Raw genomic sequence first — 19,667 nt, 5'->3', positions numbered from 1 at the left:
ATTTCTGTCATAGCGTTCAGCATTTCTGTGTTAACGTTCTGCCCTAGCATTTCTGTCATAAGCGTTCAGCATTTCCGTCTTAGCGTTCTGCCCTAGCATTTCCGTCTCAGTGTTCTGCCCCTGCATTTTTGGCGTACAGTCTCGGCATTTCTGTCATAGCGTCTCTGCCCCAGGATTTCTGTCATAGCGTCTCTGCCCCAGGATTTCTGTCATAGCGTCTCTGCCCCAGGATTTCTGTCATAGCGTCTCTGCCCCAGGATTTCTGTCATAGCGTCTCTGCCCCAGGATTTCTGTCATAGCGTCTCTGCCCCAGGATTTCTGTCATAGTGTCTCTGCCCCAGGATTTCTGTCATGGCGTTTTCTGTCATAGTGTTCTGCCCCAGCATTTCTGCCTCAGCGTCTCAACTTTTTCTGTCTCGACATTTCTGTCATAGCGTTTCTGCCCCAGGATTCTGTCTTTGCATTTCTGCCATCAGTATTTCAGTCTCAGCCTTTCTGTCATGGCATTTCTGCCTCAGGGTTTTTGTCATGGCATTTCTGCCTCAGGGTTTCTGTCGTGGCATTTCTGCCTCAGGGTTTCTGTCATGGCATTTCTGCCTCAGGGTTTCTGTCATGGCATTTCTGCCTCAGGGTTTCTGTCATGGCATTTCTGCCTCAGGGTTTCTGTCATGGCATTTCTGCCTCAGGGTTTCTGTCATGGCATTTCTGCCTCAGGGTTTCTGTCATGGCATTTTTGCCTCAGCGTTTCTGTCATTAAATTTCTGCCCCAGGTTTTTCGGTCATTACTTTTCTGTCTCAGCATTTAGTTTCAGCATTTCTGTCATAGCATTTTCTGTCATAAAGTTGCTGTCCTTGTGTTTCTGCCCCGAGATTTCTGTCATAACGTTTCTGCCTCAGTGTTTAGTCTCAGCATTTCTCAGAGGGGCATTGTTGTTCAGTCACGGCATATACTCCAGTAGCTGTTTTCATCTTCGTTGTTTATCATGTCTCATCGTTTTTTGTTCATGTTTGTACCTGGGTCAGTTAGGGCTCACATGTCAGGATCTGTCACGTCTACAGATCCATACGGGCTGAGGTTTCGTTTGTTAATGATTGTTGACCACAATCTTCTCGCCCATATAACATTCATCATACGATGCACGTTCATTCACCACACCTGTACGATTACCCACCACGGTCTGTGGATACACCAGCCCTGAGTTTTCAGTTAATTACCTGTCTCTACACGGCAGGTTACTTGGGCTCACTCGCTACTTACACGAGGGTGGGGGGGGTCCGTCATCAGGTTCATTCACGCGCAGTGGTCTTGACATTTCTGCTCATGTTCTCATACTTGGGTAGGCACAGAGGGGCATTGTTGTTCTCATGTCTTGTTGTCTGTCATTTCTCTTGTTCATGTTCTCAGGTTGGACTGTATTGGCATTCATCATCCCCTTGTTGGTCCTTAAGTGGTAGGTTTGGGCAAACGTCGTCATGATTCTGGATTCCACTCTCGGCCCTGATCTCTTGTCTAGGATGTGGCCTGGAAGACTGCTCAGGGACGTCAGTCCAGTCATCTTTTACGTTCCCCAGTCGGTTCCAGGTAGGGGGGTTTCAGTCACTTTGGGTATGATTGTTTCATGCCATGGGACTTATTTCCCCGGGGTGGAGTCTGGCCCTCCTACCTCGGTTCAGGATTCAGACTCGGTTGCCAGGTCACAGGCTGAAGCACGACCCAATCGAATCAGGTGGGACCAGTATTCTGTGTCTGGCATGGTTTCTCCATGTTGTCAATGCTTATTTCCATAGTGCATGGGCCTCATCCACCTACTCCATCACATCCTTCAGGTATTTAGCATTTTGAACTCCTGCCAGTTGTCCTTTGGCACGCAGCCTCTCACTTCCCCATACCAGTATGGGTAGACCAGGGCTTGGGGGGGGTTTCACTGAGCACTTCATTGGTGTCCGGTTGAAGTTTCGATCTTCTCGGCTATCATTTTGCAGGGGCTCCTCGGGACAGCCATGGCTCCCCTTCCCCCATGCATCCTCTCATTCACAAGCAGATAATTCTCATGTCTGGTTCGTCTCGGGCTTCAGGCTCTGTCCAATCGTTCACGGGACGTTTAGTTGGGTTCTGGGTAGCTTCGCAGTTTCTGTCTCATCACCAAGTCAGGAGTCGGGGGGGGGGGGGGGGTTCTTCTGTCGTAGCGGACACTTATCGGATATATACTGTTGCCATCCGGGCGCGCGCTACTCCACTTGATGGATTGTTACCTTCCCTTCTTCACCTAAATTTGTGTCTTTTTGCCCTCTTTTCAGGCATACTGACCAGTCAGGCCAAGGCACACCTCAGGCCTTGGTGCTTAGGAGTATCACTTTCTCACTCGAAGACTCTGACTACCAGTGTAAAGGCTAGCCGGAAGCTAGCCTGTATTTGTGGGAGGAGTTTGAGAGGGCTATTTAAGCCTCCTCCTCTGTCAGGCCAGGGCTCATCGGCGTTTCTGGGTTCCCACCCACCAGTTTCCCCCAATCTTCATACATACTCATAATACTTTTTCTTACATTCAGGGTATGCCCTCTTTTCAGGCATACTGACCAGTCAGGTCAGGTGATGTTTCACTGACCCAGTGAATGCAAGGGAGGTGGAGTGGGAATCATCTTATCCCCCACACAGCACCTTTCAGGTTCTTTAACTCTCCTCCTTCTCTGTCTCTCTCATCATTTGAAGCTCACTGTATAGGTCTCTTTTCTCCAATTTCTTTAAGAATTGCTGTAATCTACAGGCCTCAACTTTCCTTGATGACTTCTCTGCCTGGCTATCCTACTTTCTCCCTTCTGAAATGCCCACAATTATTCTCGGCGACTTCAACCTGTTGATAACACTCCTGCTACCTCTAATCTTCTTAGTCTAACCTCTTAATTTGACCTGAAGCAATGGGTTCATGCTTCTACTCACTCTGATGGCAACACCCTCAACCTTGTATTCTCCTACCTATGCACTCCGTGCAACCTCTCCAACAATCATTTTCCTCTCTCTGATCAGCACCTTATTAGTTTTTCTTTCTCCCTGTCTTTCACCACCTCTCCTTCCAACCTCTTAACAATTACCGGTAGAAACCTTTGCTACTTCAACCCTTCTCTTCTCTATTCTGCTACCGACCACCTCTTTGACAAAGTCTCACCCCTGTCCTGCCCCAATCTATCCACCTCTGTTTAAACCAGATCCCTGTCCTCTGCTACACACAGGATCAAGCCCTGACCCCCACAACCCCGGCAAGCGGATGACACCAGAAGTCTCAAAAAACGTAACCGAGCTCTTGAGTGTCTGTGGCATAGGACTAAGTCTCCCAAAGACTATAACCTATATAAATCTTCCCTCCACACTGCCAAGCAGAACTATTTTATCACTCATTAACACCTTCTCATCCAGTTCACATCAGCTCTTCTCTACCTTGATTGATACGATTCATGATGAAATCACTCTACATATGTCCCCCCCCCAACACACACACACACACACACACACACACACACACACACACACACACACACACACACCATCCACAGTCCACAGGTACACTCAACACTTCCCTTATTCAACCCCGCTACTATAGACAGGGTTGCTAAACTTTTTTTTTTTTGCCAGTGCCCACCTAACCACCTACCCCCTGGACCCTAGTCCCTCTCAAATACTGCAGTCACCCTCTGGCTCTATCATACTCTCTTACTCACGTCTCCAATTTCTCCCTCTCTTCTGGCATCTTCCCCAACTCTCTAAAACATGCACTAGTCACCCCCCATACTTAAAAAGCCCTCCTTGGATCCCACTAAACTTAACCTATGCCCCATCTCCTTTCTCCCTTTTTCCTCCAAATGCCTTGCACGTCTGGTCTACAGACCACCTCATTAAGAATAACCTCCTTCTTCCTCTTCAGTCTGCATTTCGCCCTCATCACTCCACAGAAACTGCTCTCCTAAAAAATCACAAACTATTTATTAGCAGCGAAAGCAAATGGACACTATTCTGTACTTCTACTTCTGGACCTTTCAGCTGCCTTTGATACAATTGACAACCTCCTCCTCCTCAAAAACCCTTTAGGCTGGGTTCACACTTGAGAACGCAGAGGCTCACAGCAGGAGTCTGGTGCGTCTCCATTTACCGCTTCAGGTCTGATTTCAGCCAGAATTTTGATCTGAATTTGGACCTGAAATGGACCAATTTGTATTGGAGCCGATGCGGAGATGTGTGAATTGGCTCCATAGAGAGACGGTCACAGTCTCCTGCTATGCAAATTGGATGCAGGGACACCTGCATCCAATTCGCATAGGTGTAAACCCAGCCTAAAGCTGGATACACACTATACAATTTTCTGTAGATTTTTTTTCCTTCAGATTTAACAAAACCATATAATATGAGGTCAAACCTTAAGAGTTTCAATTTGTATGCTATCAGGCAGGCCCTTGCACTCCATGGTTTTGGTAAATCTGAAGACAAAAATCTGCAGAAAATCTAATAGTGTGTATGGGGCTTTAAACCTTTGGTCTCCATGACTGTGCTTATACATAAAATTGTCTCTTGCATCCACTCGCTCACCACTGACACTCTCTTGCGGTGGCTGCGTGACTTCATGGGCTCAGCTCCTCCCCTCTATACGCGTATCGCCCTCTGATTGGGCTTTCTCAGTAGATCAGTAGTAGGCTAGGGAGCAAGCCTGCAGGTGTGCCACCATGGGAAGTGGCTTCCTATGGTGGCATACAGAAAAAAGGAGGAGCAGTGAGCCGGTGTGGGTCCCCAGAAGAGGAGGTTCTGAGCTGTTCTGTGCAATACCATTGCACAGAGCACATAAGTGTACCATGTTTATTATTTTAATTTAAAAAAATACCCTTACAACGGCTTTAAGGTTACATAAATGGCTATTTACGATGCACAGAGCATGGCCAAAATATTTTATATCAAAGATTTAAGATGTAGAGCCACTTCAAATTCAGGACCACCTTAAAAAATACCTGTCATGAGAGAAAGGTATAGACTGCTAAAACTAACCTGGAAATAATAGTGGTCAATCTTTGGTTTAAGTGCTTTTAATATCTGACCTGAAACAAGCAAGTTGCAAGTGAAGTCAATTAAGATGGAAATTGTTTGGGTCCGTTACTGAGAAAGCATGACAGCCATGTGCTGAATAGTCTCAACCCATACGTTGTGAAATTTAAATCCACCCCCTTAGTTTTTAAGTGTACATAAACCCACACACTAATGTGTACACAGCTCCCTTTTTGATTTTTAAATGTACTAGTGAACGTTTTTTTTATACTGGTGTGAGTAAATGTTCAATAAATACCTGTTGATCCAGCTCTGCTCTTTCTTTGAGGCATTTTTTCAATAGGTTGAACACCATCTCTGAATACCGCAGGACAGTGGATTCCTTCTGTTTTCATCCAATCTGCTGGATGCTAGTGACAATGCACATCACTAAAGACAAGTATTTTGAAGTTTTGTAGCCAACACCATGGGGGTTATTTACGAAAGGCAAATCCACTTTGCACTACAAGTGCACTTTGAATAGCAGTCACTGTAAATCCGAGGGGGGCATGCAAGGAATATAAAAAACAGCATTTTAGCTTGCACATGATTGGATGATAAAATCAGCAGAGCTTCCCCCCCTCATTTCAGATCTACCCCTTAGATTTACAGGGACTAGTAGTGCAAAGTGTATTTGCCTTTCGTAAATAATCCCCCCCTATCGTGCATACTTCTACAATCTGTGATTGCCAACAAGAGTTTTGTCACCAAGTACTAAGTCATGTTTTGTGAAGGGGTCAAATACTTATTTAACTCATTAAAATGGAAATCAATTTATATGTTTTTTACTACTACTATTAAAATTATAGACTGATCATTTCTTTGCCAATGGGCAAACGTACAAAATCAGCAGGGGATCAAATACTTTTTTTCCCCTCTCGGGCTAGGTTCACACCTATGCAAATTGGATATGGATTTCTCCGCATCCAATCCACATAGCAGGAGAATATGACCGGCTCTCATGTCTCCAGGGCGGCTGCGGAGCGCACTGCACAGAAACACCCCAATTTCAGTGCCGAATTCAGGCAAAGATTCTGCCCTGATTCATCCCTGAAATGGAGAACAGGGACGGACAGCGTTGCTGTGCGATCCGCAGCGAGTTTAGGTGTGAACCGAGTCTTATGCCCTGTACACACGACAACAAAATCCATGTTTTTTTTCCGACGGATGTTGGCTCAAACTTGTCTTGCATACACACGGTCACACAAATCTTGTCAGAAATTCCAAACATCAAGAACGCAGTGATGTACAACACGTACGACGAGCCGAGAAAATGAAGTTCAATAGCTAGTGCGGCTCTTCTGCTTGATTCCGAGCATGCGTGGAACTTTGTACGTCGGAAATGTGTACACACGATCGGAATTTACAACAATGGATTTTGTTGTCGGAAAATTTGAGATCCAGATCTCAAATTTTGTGTCGGAAATTCCGATGGAAAATGTCCGATGGAGCCAATACACAATTGGAATTTCCGACAACAAGCTCCCATCGAACATTTTCCGTCGGAAAATCCTATTGTGTGTACGGGGCATGACTGTATCTTACCCATTCAGCTGTTTATTTGAAGAAGGTAAATAAAGATATGTGGCGCTAACTTAAAGTGCATAAATGTGATACAATAAATATAATCCAATTCTTCAAGTAAAGTGCATATGCGTAAAGAGCAAAATCACATAAATAAAGTGACTAAACATCCATTAAATTCATAAAAAGTGACATTGGATAAATAACAGTGAAATTCATGAAATATGACATCAAATAAATAAATAAACAATTCAAATGAAGGTGAATAAATCCAAAAATAGTCTAAAAGTGCATCAAGATGAAAAAAAATCACAAATTTAGAAAAAATTGAGAAAAATCGCATTAGATAAAAAAAAGTCGCATGCAATAACAAAAATTGCATAAAGTGCAAAAAAGTGCAGAAACGCTATAAAAATAGCCACTAGTCAATCCAATTAATGTAATACAGTTCCAACTTGAACAAAGTGAGTCTTCATAAAACAGTTTGTGCAAAAAATAGATGAAAAAAGTGCAAGTGCAAACGATGATAGGTGACAGATTCCTCCTAATAACCGTACTCCGTGGTGAGCCACACGTTTCCCCCAGCCTCTCACCTCTAGCAAAGACCCCTAGGGTCAAGTCGAGCCTGCAATCAGGAAGTGGATGAAACACCATCAATCGATCTGTCTCCTCCAATCATCACAGGTCTGGCAAATCTCCAATGGAAGGCCTCAAGTTCGGCAAGTTGGATGGAGGCATGCAATAGAAAGGAGTATCCCCATTGTGTAGTGATGGCACTTGGGGAGACTGGAAGTACTGGGATCTGTGCTGTTCATTTTATGCTGTACATGTAAGTTACTATGTTGTTTTGAATAAACCTGTTTTGAATACTGCACAATGGGGATACTCCTTTCTATTGCATGCCTCCACCCAACTTGCCGAACTTGAGGCCTTCCATTGGATATTTGCCAGACCTGTGACGATCGGAGGAGACTGATCGATTGATGGTGTTCCATCCACTTCCTGATTGCAGGCTCGACTTGACCCTAGGGGTCTTTGCTAGAGGTGAGAGGCTGGGGGAAACGTGTGGCTCACCACGGAGTACGGTTATTAGGAGGAATCTGTCACCTATCATCGTTAGCACTTGCACTTTTTTCATCTATTTTTTGCACAAACTGTTTTATGAAGACTCACTTTGTTCAAGTTGGAACTGTATTACATTAATTGGATTGACTAGTGGCTAATTTTATAGCGTTTCTGCACTTTTTTGCACTTTATGCAATTTTTGTTATTGCATGCGACTTTTTTTTTATCTCATGCAATTTTTCTCAATTTTTTCTAAATTTGTGATTTTTTTTCATCTTGATGCACTTTTAGACTATTTTTGGATTTATTCACCTTCATTTGAATTGTTTATTTATTTGATGTCATATTTCATGAATTTCACTGTTATTTATCCAATGTCACTTTTTATGAATTTAATAGATGTTTAGTCGCTTTATTTCAGTGATTTTGCTCTTTACGCATATGCACTTTACTTGAAGAATTGTATTATATTTATTTCATCACATGTATGCACTTTGAGTTAGCGCCACATATCTCTATTTACCTTATTGTTTTTCTGTGTGGGAACACTGCCGTATGTGTAGCGGCTTCTTAGTCCTCTTTAGCTGCTTTGGCTCGCCTTGGTTTTGCGCATTAGTTTTCTTCTCTGTTTCTTAATTGGAAGAAGGTGGAAGTTCTGTATATAAAACAATGAGATTTGGTAATGGCAACTTTGTCCTAATGATTTATATGAATCAAGTGTGAGTTTTACTGATAGGTGCACTTTAAATGTTCTGCCTTGTTGTGCAGTTTTTCAAAAGCCATTCAAATAGTTTATTCATTTTTACATATCACTAGTTTCATGGGATCACCACCACAAGTCAATTTCTTCCTCCCTATAGTTTTATATTTCTATACCGCATTCAGCTTTTACTATCCAGATGTTTGAATGCAAATTTACATTACCTTGCACTGTTACCATCTGTAGATTTCCTGGACTGATTTTTCTTGTAGCATAGCATGGAGATGCCTAGCACTCTCATCTGATTTACAGTGATAACCTATACCACCAAGAAATCGCAGCAACATTAACCACTTAACCACTTCAGCCCCGGAAGGATTTACCCCCTTCCTGACCAGAGCACTTTTTACAATTTGGCACTGCGTCGCTTTAACTGCTAATTGCGCGGTCATGCAATGCTGTACCCAAACGAAATTTGCGTCCTTTTCTTCCCACAAATAGAGCTTTCTTTTGATGGTATTTGATCACCTCTGCCGTTTCGGTTTTTTTTTTGCGCTATAAACGGAAAAAGACCGAAAATTTTGAAAAAAAATGATATTTTCTACTTTTTGTTATAAAAAAATCCAATAAACTCAATTTTAGTCATACATTTAGGCCAAAATGTGTTCGGCCACATGTCTTTGGTAAAAAAAAAATGTCAATAAGCGTATATTTATTGGTTTGTGCAAAAGTTATAGCGTCTACAAACTAGGGTACATTTTCTGGAATTTACACAGCTTTTAGTTTATGACTGCCTATATCATTTCTTGAGGTGCTAAAATGGCAAGGCAGTACAAACCCCCCCCCAAATGACCCCATTTTGGAAAGTAGACACCCCAAGGAAATTGTTGAGAGGCATGTTGAGCCCATTGAATATTTATTTTTTGTCCCAAGTGATTGAATAATGACAAAAAAAAAAATTTACAAAAAGTTGTCACTAAATGATATATTGCTCACACAGGCCATGGGCATATGTGGAATTGCACCCCAAAATACATTCAGCTGCTTCTCCTGAGTACAGGGATACCACATGTTTAGGACTTTTTGGGAGCCTAGCCACGTATGGGGCCCCGAAAACCAAGCACCGCCTTCAGGATTTCTAAGGGCGTAAATTTTTGATTTCACTCCTCACTACCTATCACAGTTTTGAAGGCCATAAAATGCCAAGATGGCACAAAACCCCCCCAAATGACCCCATTTTGGAAAGTAGACACCCCAAGCTATTTGCTGAGAGGCATGTTGAGTCCATGGAATATTTTATATTTTGCCAAAAGTTGCAGGAAAATGACAAACTTTTATTTTTTTTGCACAAAGTTGTCACTAAATGATATATTGCTCACACAGGCCATGGGCATATGTGGAATTGCACCCCAAAATACATTCTGCTGATTCTCCTGAGTACGGGGATACCACATGTGTGGGACTTTTTGGGAGCCTAGCCGCGTACGGGGCCCCGAAAACCAAGCACCGCCTTCAGGATTTCTAAGGGCGTAAAGTTTTGATTTCACTCCTCACTACCTATCACAGTTTTGAAGGCCATAAAATGCCCAGATGGCACAACCCCCCCCCCAAATGACCCCCTTTTGGAAAGTAGACAACCCAAGCTATTTGCTGAGAGGCATGTTGAGTCCATGGAATATTTTATATCTTGACACAAGTTGCAGGAAAGTGACAATTTTTTTTTTTTTTTTTGCACAAAGTTGTCACTAAATGATATTTTGCTCAAACATGCCATGGGCATATGTGGAATTACACCCCAAAATACATTCTGCTGCTTCTCCTGAGTACGGGGATACCACATGTGTGGGACTTTTTGGGAGCCTAGCTTCATACGGGGCCCCGAAATCCAATCACCGCCTTCAGGATTTCTAAGGGCGTAAATTTTTGATTTTACTCCTCACTACCTATCACAGTTTCGAAGGCCATAAAATGCCAAGATAGCACAAAACCCCCCAAAATGACCCCATTTTGGAAAGTAGACACCCCAAGCTATTTGCTGAGAGGCATGGTGAGTATTTTGCAGGTCTCATTTGTTTTTGAAGATGAAGAAAGACAAGAAAAATGTATTTTTTTTTCTTTTTTCAATTTTCAAAAGTTTGTGACAAAAAGTGAGGTCTGCAAAATACTAACTATACCTCTCAGTAAATAGCTTGGGGTGTCTACTTTCCAAAATGGGGTCATTGTGGGGGGGGTTTGTGCCATCTGGGCATTCCATGGCCTCCGAAACTGTGATAGGCAGTGAAGAGTGAAATAAAAAATTTACGCCCTTAGAAAGCCTGAAGGCGGTGCTTGGTTTTCGGGGTCCCGTACGCGGCTTGGCTCCCAAAAAGTCCTAAACATGTGGTATCCCCGTACTCAGGAGAAGCAATAGAATGTATTTTGGGGTGTAATTTCACATATTCCCATGGCACGTTTGAGCAATATATCATTTAGTGACAACTTTGTGCAAAAAAAAAAAAAAAAAAAATTTGTCTTTTTCCCGCAACTTATGTCACAATATAAAATATTCCATGGACTCGACATGCCTCTCAGCAAATAGCTTGGGGTGTCTACTTTCCAAAATGGGGTCATTTGGGGGGGGGTTGAACTGTCCTGGCATTTTATGCACAACATTTAGAAGCTTATGTCACACATCACCCACTCTTCTAACCACTTGAAGACAAAGCCCTTTCTGACACTTTTTGTTTGCATGAAAAAATTATTTTTTTTTTGCAAGAAAATTACTTTGAACCCCCAAACATTATATATTTTTTTAAAGCAAATGCCCTACAGATTAAAGTGGTGGGTGTTTCATTTTTTTTTTCACACAGTATTTGCGCAGTGATTTTTCAAACGCATTTTTTTTGGGAAAAAACACACTTTTTAAAATTTTAATGCACTAAAACACACTATATTGCCCAAATGTTTGATGAAATAAAAAAATGATCTTAGGCCGAGTACATGGATACCAAACATGACATGCTTTAAAATTGCGCACAAACGTTGCAGTGGCGACAAACTAAATACATTTTTTAAAGCCTTTAAAAGCCTTTATAGGTTACCACTTTAGATTTACAGAGGAGGTCTACTGCTAAAATTACTGCCCTTGATCTGACCTTCGCGGTGATACCTCACATGCATGGTGCAATTGCTGTTTACATTTGATGCCAGACCGACGCTTGCGTTCGCCTTTGCGCGAGAGCAGGGGGGGACAGGGGTGCTTTTTTTTTTTTTTTCTTTGTTATTTTTTTGCTTTTTTATCTTATTTTTAAACTGTTCCTTTCATTTTTATTTTTTTTTAATCATTTTTATTGTTATCTCAGGGAATGTAAATATCCCCTATGATAGCAATAGGTAGTGACAGGTACTCTTTTTTGAAAAAATTGGGGTCTATTAGACCCTAGATCTCTCCTCTGTCCTCAAAGCATCTGACCACACCAAAATCGGTGTGATAAAATGCTTTCCCAATTTCCCAATGGCGCTGTTTACATCCAGCAAAATCTAAGTCATGAAATGCTCGTAGCTTCCGGTTTCTTAGGCCATAGAGATATTTGGAGCCATTCTGGTCTCTAATCAGCTCTATGGTCAGCTGGCTGAATCACCGGCTGCATTCTCAGATTCCCTTTTGGGACAGGAGAGCCAGAGAAAAACATGGAAGATGGTGGGGGGGGGGGGGTTATTCCCTCCCACTGCTTGTAAAAGCAGTCTAGAGGCTAATTAGCTGCTAGGATTGCTTTTACATGAAAGCCGACCTCTGGCTGAAAAGAATGATACCAAGATGATACCTAAACCTGCAGGCATCATTCTGGTATAACCACTCAAAGTCCAGCAACATACCAGTAAGTTGCTGGTCCTTGGGCATATATTGTAAACTTTTTTTTCATGCAGCCTGTGGGCTGAACGAAAAAAAGATATTGATCGTTGGGTATGCCCACCATTAGAATACCTCCCTTCATCCACCCACTTCTAATGATGGGCATATATGCACCGTTTATATATGCCGAAGCATGGGGGCATCCTCCCGCAAAAGGCAGGAGCAAATCGCTCCTCCACCCACTGCTGCCCCCACGCTTCGGCATATATGCTGAAGTATGTAACTGTTTTGGTGAAATCACCTCCAAAAGCGCTGGAGTCACGGCTTTATGTATCGTGGGAGCAAACGCTGTTGCTGTCAAGATAAATAAAGCCGCGCTGCAACTGAATGGCGTACCTGCTAAGCAAATGATGGTTAACAAAAAACAAAGTAACATTGGCTCCCCCCTCGCGATTGCTCCTGGCCAATGACGGGCTTCCTCGGCTTCTGTGAATGTAAACGGAAGCGGAGGAAGTGATGTCACTCTCCTCGAGCCGGTCTTTTCGTTCCGGCGCTGAGGAGAGAAGACATCCAAGTAAGTTTGCACCAACACTACACTAACAGTAGAACACGCAGGCACACTTGTCACCCCCCAGTCACCCCCTGATCACCCCCCTGTACCCCCTGTCACACTGACACCAAAAGCAGTTTTTCTTTTTTTCTGATTATTGCATTGTTGTCAGTTTGTGACAGTTATAAGTGTTAGGGCAGTTAGGGCTAGCCCCCTTTAGGTCTGGGGTACCCCCCTTTAGGTCTAGGGTACCCCCCTAACCCCCCCTAATAAAGTTTTAACCCCCGTGATCACCCCCTGTCGCCAGTGTCACTAAGCGATCGTTTTTCTGATCGCTGTATTAGTGACACAGGTGACGCTAGTTAGGGAGGTAAGTATATAGGTTCGCCGTCAGTGTTTTATAGCGACGTTTAGTAAGCCGGCTGCATGAGAGGCATTTTCCTTATGTCCTCCAGAGTACCCCTACCCAACGAGCCCCCCAAAGAAAATGTCGTGTCTGCAGAAAGCGCGGATTTAGGCGTGACACCAGGTATTATTGTCCCTCCTGTCCTGGCAATCCTGATCTTTGCATTGGTGAATGTTTTGAGCGCTACCATACACTAGTTGAGTTTTAGCGTAGGGTACAGCATTGCACAGACTAGGACACACTTTCACAGGGTCTCCCAAGATGCCATCGCATTTTGAGAGACCCAAACCTGGAACCGTTACAGTTTTAAAAGTTACAGTTATAAAAAAAAATGTAAAAAAAAAAAAAAAAAAATATACACAAAAAAAATATAAAATAAAAAAAAAAAAATAGTTGTCGTTTTATTGTTCTCTCTCTCTCTATTTTCTCTCTATTGTTCTGCTCTTTTTTACTGTATTCTATTCTGCAAATGTTTTATTGTTATGTTTTATCATGTTTGCTTTTCAGGTATGTAATTTTTTTATAGTTTACTGTGTTTTAACCATTTTTTTGTTTTCAGGTACGCCATTCAGCTGCAGTGCGGATTTATTTATCTTGACAGCAACAGCGTTTGCTCCCACATAAAGCCGTGACTCCAGCGCTGTCGGAGGTGATTTCACCACCACAGTTACATACTTCAGCATATATGCCGAAGCGTAGGGTCAGCAGTGGGTGGAGGAGCGATTTGCTCCTGCCTTTTGTGGGAGGATGCCCCCATGCTTCGGCATATATATATTTTAGGTAGGCACAGGTTGCGTTAAATGTTTTATTTTTTACTATGTTTTTTTTTGTATTTGCTTTGCAGGTATGGTAAATATTACCATAATAAAAGTCCCACAGCCCAAACGGATACAGTGACTAGAAATGACACCACCCTATGGCGAACTAACCACTGGCGACTGCAAAGCTTAAATATCCACAAAGAGCGATTCCCCTCCAACAGTCTTTTTTAAAACGTTGATACGGCACAAGGATTGGGGAGAACCCCTCGCCTCCCCTGCAAGACGGCACCGATGCCATTTGGGCTGTGGGACTTTTATGTTCCAGGCCAGGATTTATACATTGGTTCCATAAAAGGGCCTTCTTTGAATACTTTATATTCCCCTGTGGTCCCCTTATGGCGGTGAGGTCCCTCCTATATGAGAATACCCCTGTTTGAAATTGGCAGTAGATTTACACTATTCAAGCATTTACGTCACATTGGTGCACTGTAGCCTGAGTCTACTACAATCGTTGCCCTTTAAAAACTCCTGAAGAAGCTCTCATTTAGAGCGAAACATGTCGAGCAGAGCAAGTGGCAGATTGTCATGGCACCTTTGATTAGTTGCCATATGTTACACTGTTTAATGTGAAAGAATCTAGGTGAAAGTGTTTATGTCTAGGTATTTTAGAATCATGTCTAGGCATTTTAGAATCATGTCTTAGCCTCCTATGTGAGGCATTGATGTTTTAATCTGGATCTAATAAAAACCTTTTTTATATAAATGTACAGAAATTGTGTGATTAAACCATTGATTTAAAGAGCACCTTAAAAGTCCCTGGGGGGAGAGATAACTTTTTTTTTTTTTTCCCCTCCTGTCCCTTTCATATTTTTCACTTTATAGTTAATTATGGGATGTGGTGCTTTCAGTTGACTATTTTTGTCCTTTCCAAATTCTTAGTAAAGAAGGTGATTACAATAATATTCAAGAGAGAGAAAAAAAAAAGGAGGATCTTTTCTAGCACCTGATTGGATGACTGAAATCAGGAAGACAAAAACAAATCTATGTTGCCACCATCCCTAGTTTTGTATAACACTCATTGTTTTACCTCTGACATGGGAACCAATCAAATGAATTAAAGGTTATAATATAACTTTTTATTTGTTATTTTTAAAAAAAAGGAATCCAAAAGGATTTCTATAGATAAAATATTTCAAAATATCATCCAAAACATACAAAAAAGTGGTAAGAGCAATATATATAAAAAAGGAAAAAGGTTTCCCCAAATGGGGTTTTTAGGCAGCAAAATTATAGTGTGAACTCTCGTAAGCCACATCTTTGGGATTCTGCCCTGGGATTGGAGGCTGCAGCAGTGATGTCATAAGACCTCTGGGGGAAAGTGAGCAGGCAATTTTTTGATTTTAAGGGGACCTCCTTATAGGAAGCTTCTCGTCTTAGGACACGCACCATTGGGTAATTATGTCATGTTAACATATGGTATACCTTCTTTGAAATTCATGCAATCAAATTTTGATATATGTACCTTTGTTGTATATTTCTAGCAGATTGACCTTTGAAGAAGACCTGGAATATATAGGTCGAAACGCGTCAGTTCCATTTTTCTGATACTGTTAATATACATACAATGTTGTTATGAAAACATGTCTGCATTATATGTGTTGGGTGTCACGAGACTTGTTAAACACTCTGTATTGGAGCTCATTTTTTAACCGGTCTGTTGAAGCAACCTTTGTACAATAAAATATAATCTTTTTTACATACATTGGTTTAATATTTTAATTTTGCTGCCTAAAAACCCCATTTGGGGAAACCTTTTTCCTTTTTTGTTCTGATCAATAGGGGTGAGCAGCATTCCCTCTTTCCCCTCCCTGTGTCCTCCTTTCTCTAGAGCAATATATATATTATATATATATATATATATATATATTATGTGGGTTAACACAGTTACATCAGTATCCATTGAACATAGTGGTATTCCCAGTTGCTGGTTTCACAACCCCTGCAATCATATAACTCCGACTGGGTCTCCAACGCGTTTTGAGGTTTTTTCACAACATTCTCTTCCTCAGGGACACGTTACCACACATAATGATTTACAATCATATTCATAAAGTACACTTTCTTTATGTTTCATTGTACACAGACGTCCCCCCTGTTATCCTTCCGGGTCTGCTATCTCCTGGGTGAGGCCCTTAGATAAAAAGTGTAGGGGTTAAATTCTACCATTGGTCTCCCTCTTACCTTTTAGCCTTAGCTACAGAGCCCCGGAAGTCCCGCCCAATCAGACACAGACACTGAAGAGCAAAGACTTGTTTATTTTGGCCTGTTTCATCTTAAGTACACAGGATGAGATGGGTGTTATTAATGATTTTCCACCAATAAGGGGTACATGTTTGGATGACATATTTCCTTTATAATAAGGGGGAAGATCCCATATTCATTATAATTATCCAATCATAAAATACACTTATTAGAATACATTGAGTTATTCATGAGATAAAGAATAATTTGCACTAAACTTTTCCATCAGTTTCCTTTAGCTGTCTGGCTGCTATGCTATTCTTGTTTTTTTAAGTTCCTTTATTAAGTTTCACCGTGACTTAAGTAGCACTCTACAGTCTGAAATATCATTCATCATTATATTAAACAATTATTTAATCTTTTAAAAAGTGCCCGGCGCACAAAGCCCCAAATGTTTGAACAACTGTGAAGGCAATGGAGGCAGACACCAATGAATGCCAAGTTTGGCAGTCTATGGTGATGCCCTCTCTACTCAGCTTGTCTGATGCAGGAGAGCACAAGTACCATGTGCTGGCGGCACTCATTTGATTGGTTGCCTTTAAAGTCCCATGTCAGAGGTAAACAATTATGTGTTATGGATGACTGACATCAACACAGCTTAAGCTGGCCATGGACCGATCCAAATTCATCCTGTTCAGCAGTGTGTGGCTGCCTCAGACATGCCAGAATACTTTCGTTGGCTGCAGTTACTGATCAGCGTATTCTGACAGCGGCGGGTTCCTCAGAATGCAATGCCCTGGTGGAGGGGGAGGGGAATGGGGGGGATTCCTCCATTCTCCTTCTTTGTGTGGATGGAGGAATATTATTATTATTTTTTTTTCGTATCTATGTCTGTAAGATTCTCGTTTTTACGGTAATAACGATATTTCAATAATTCATATTGATGAGGGAAGTTCCAAGAAAGTCCGTTCAGTTCTCGTGTAAAAACTCAAAAATTGATTTAATAATAAAAATAGCAAAATATTACAAGAACAATATCAAAATATAGAATGTCATTAATAATGTATAATATTCTTAAGATGAAGATTGAATCAGATGTTTGTCTGTGTGTAGATGCAGCTATCCTCGTGCTGTGTGTGTGTGCCGCAGAATCTCGTGAGAGTGTGTGTGTCAGGGCTGGGCTCCGCCCTTCCTTCTCAGAGCTGGCCGCTCATCTGTTGGCTAATTGCAAGCTCCTATCTCTCCACAGTTACTCAGCTGTTGATGATATCCTGCTCGTCAGTCCTGCCTACTTAAGCCGTCCAGTCCAGAGGAGCTCTGCCTTCGCCTTGGTCACATCACAGAAACATCTCCTCCAATCCTGTTCAAGACTTGCTTTGCTGACATCCCTTCTGGCTCCAGATCCTGCTTGCTATTCCACTATATTGATCCCTGACTTCTGGCTTGGCTGACTATCCGTTTTGGTTACTGAACTTTGGCTATGTTTTGACTACATTTGTTCTTTTTACTTTTATTAATAAACAAGTACGATTTAACTGTACTTCTGTCTTGGCCTGATTTCATGGTTTCTGACAGTGTGTCTGTCTGAAAGTACAACAGCTTCTTAATATATCTTTTAACTATGTATTTAGCTGCTTGCCTGGATCTCCCCTTTAACTGCTTCTGGACCGCCCACCGTACATATACTGGGGCAGGGCGGCCCGGCTGTGCAAAATCACGTACTTGTATGTGATTTTGTGCACGAGGTGTAGGGGGTGCACGTGCGCCGCTGGAGCGCCGCTCCCACTGTGATTGAACACAGCGAGAGCCAATCAGTGGGTCCGGCGGCCGCGATCGTTCACAGGAGACACAGAGCAGCAGTGTGTGTAAACAAGGCACACCGCTGATCTGTCAGTGAGGAAAAGAGAGATCTTCTGTTTCAGCTAAGCTGACACACGATCCCTGTTTTCCTCCAGTGTACCACCCCCCCACCCCACCCCCAGTTAGAAACACATCCCTAGGACACACTTAACCCCTTGATCACCCTCTAGTGTTAACCCCTTCCCTGCCAGTGTCATTTATACAGGGATCAGTACATCTTGTTTAGCACTGATCACTGTATTGGTGTCACTGGTCCCCAAAAAGTGTGACTTAGGGTCAGATTTGTCCACCACAATGTCGCAGTCCCGCTAAAAATCGCAGATAGCCAACATTACTACTAAAAAATAAAGTAAAAATGCCATAAATCTAACCCATAGTTTGTAGATGTGATAACTTTTGCACAAACCAATCAATAAATGCTTAATGGGACTTTTTTTTTTATCAAAAAAATGTAGCAGAATACATATTGGCCTAAACTGATGAAGAAATTCGATTTTTTTTTTTAATGTTTTTTTTTATTGGGGATGTTTTATAGCAGAAAGTAAGGAATATTGATTTTTATTCAAAATTGCTGCTCTATTTTGTTTATAGCGCAAAAATAAAAAACGCAGGGGTGATCAAATACCACCAAAAGAAAGTTCTATTTGTGGGGGAAAAAAAGGACATCAATTTTATTTAGGTACAGCATCGCACGACCGCACAATTGTCAGTTAAAATAACGCAGCGCCGTATCACAAAAAATGGCCTGGTCAGGAAGGGGGGGTAAATCCTTTCCGGGGCTGAAGTGGTTAAAGTAAATCATTTGGCTTAGTACACAACAGACAATACAATTAGCTAAATTCCAAGTTGATGTTGCTTGTGAATTGTGGTAAGATAAGTGTTTACCATGACAATTATGAAAATGATCACTCAATGAACTTTAAAGCAATGATGAAATGTGATTGGACATACAAAACTAAGCAAGCTGTTTCCTGTTTGGTCATTGTGTTCTACTTTCCATTGCCTTTTCGTCTGCCTTTCTTATTTTCTACGACATTACATTCAGTTTTCAGCGATGGTGTCCTGTGAGGCTTTTTCTTCACTGTGGTCACATTTTGTTGTATTGATTTCTTTTCTTGCTTTTCAGCAGAATCTGACAGTTTGCTAGCAAGTCCAGTAATATAGTCAAGTGACTTCTGCAGCTGCTTTACATACTCTTGCATTGTCTTTATAGTGCTATGGGAACTGTGTGAGATCCTTAATAAGTCTCTGATGTTATTCAAAAGAATGCTGATTTGAAGATGTTTTGAACAGAGGTAGCACTCGGCATCAGCAGTCCTTGACATCAGCTGGGAGAGACTGTCAGGGTCTTTTAACTGCAAGAGGAAGAATAAAAACACAATGGCAATGTATGTAAAACTGTAGCAGCTGGAAATTTTCTTGAATTGTTGGCTTTATATATCTATCTCTGCTTATCAGCCATACGGACCCATTCCCACTATGGCAGCACATTAGCACGCTTATTGTTAAGGCAGTCTGTTTATTTGAATAGGCTGGCTAGCAATTTACAATAATAGACTAAAAATTGCGTCTGCCGCATTTCTGTTAATGCAGTGCAATGCACAGTATTGTGTTATTGTACATTGTAGTGTGCTGTAAAGCATGCATGTTGTTGAAGTGCATTGTGCAC

General features: G+C 41.8%; 1 protein-coding gene across 2 annotated transcripts in view; it reads right to left on the bottom strand.

Moving 5' to 3' along the window:
* Positions 1-15,833: 15,833 nt before the first annotated feature.
* Positions 15,834-19,667, bottom strand: part of ERICH6B (glutamate rich 6B) — a 277,532-nt gene continuing 273,698 nt past the window's right edge. For both annotated transcript variants that reach the window (XM_073614158.1, XM_073614159.1), the window contains exon 14: positions 15,834-19,353. In XM_073614158.1, coding sequence (XP_073470259.1) covers positions 18,988-19,353 — 366 coding nt within the window. In that variant the 3' untranslated portion in view covers positions 15,834-18,987. The remainder of the gene's footprint in view (positions 19,354-19,667) is intronic.

The sequence above is a fragment of the Aquarana catesbeiana genome, linkage group LG02 (genome assembly GCF_042186555.1).
Source record: "Aquarana catesbeiana isolate 2022-GZ linkage group LG02, ASM4218655v1, whole genome shotgun sequence".
Taxonomy (NCBI): Eukaryota; Metazoa; Chordata; class Amphibia; order Anura; family Ranidae; genus Aquarana; species Aquarana catesbeiana.
The sequence above is the reverse complement of the archived record's forward strand: the minus strand, read 5'-3'. Positions and strand labels throughout refer to the sequence as shown.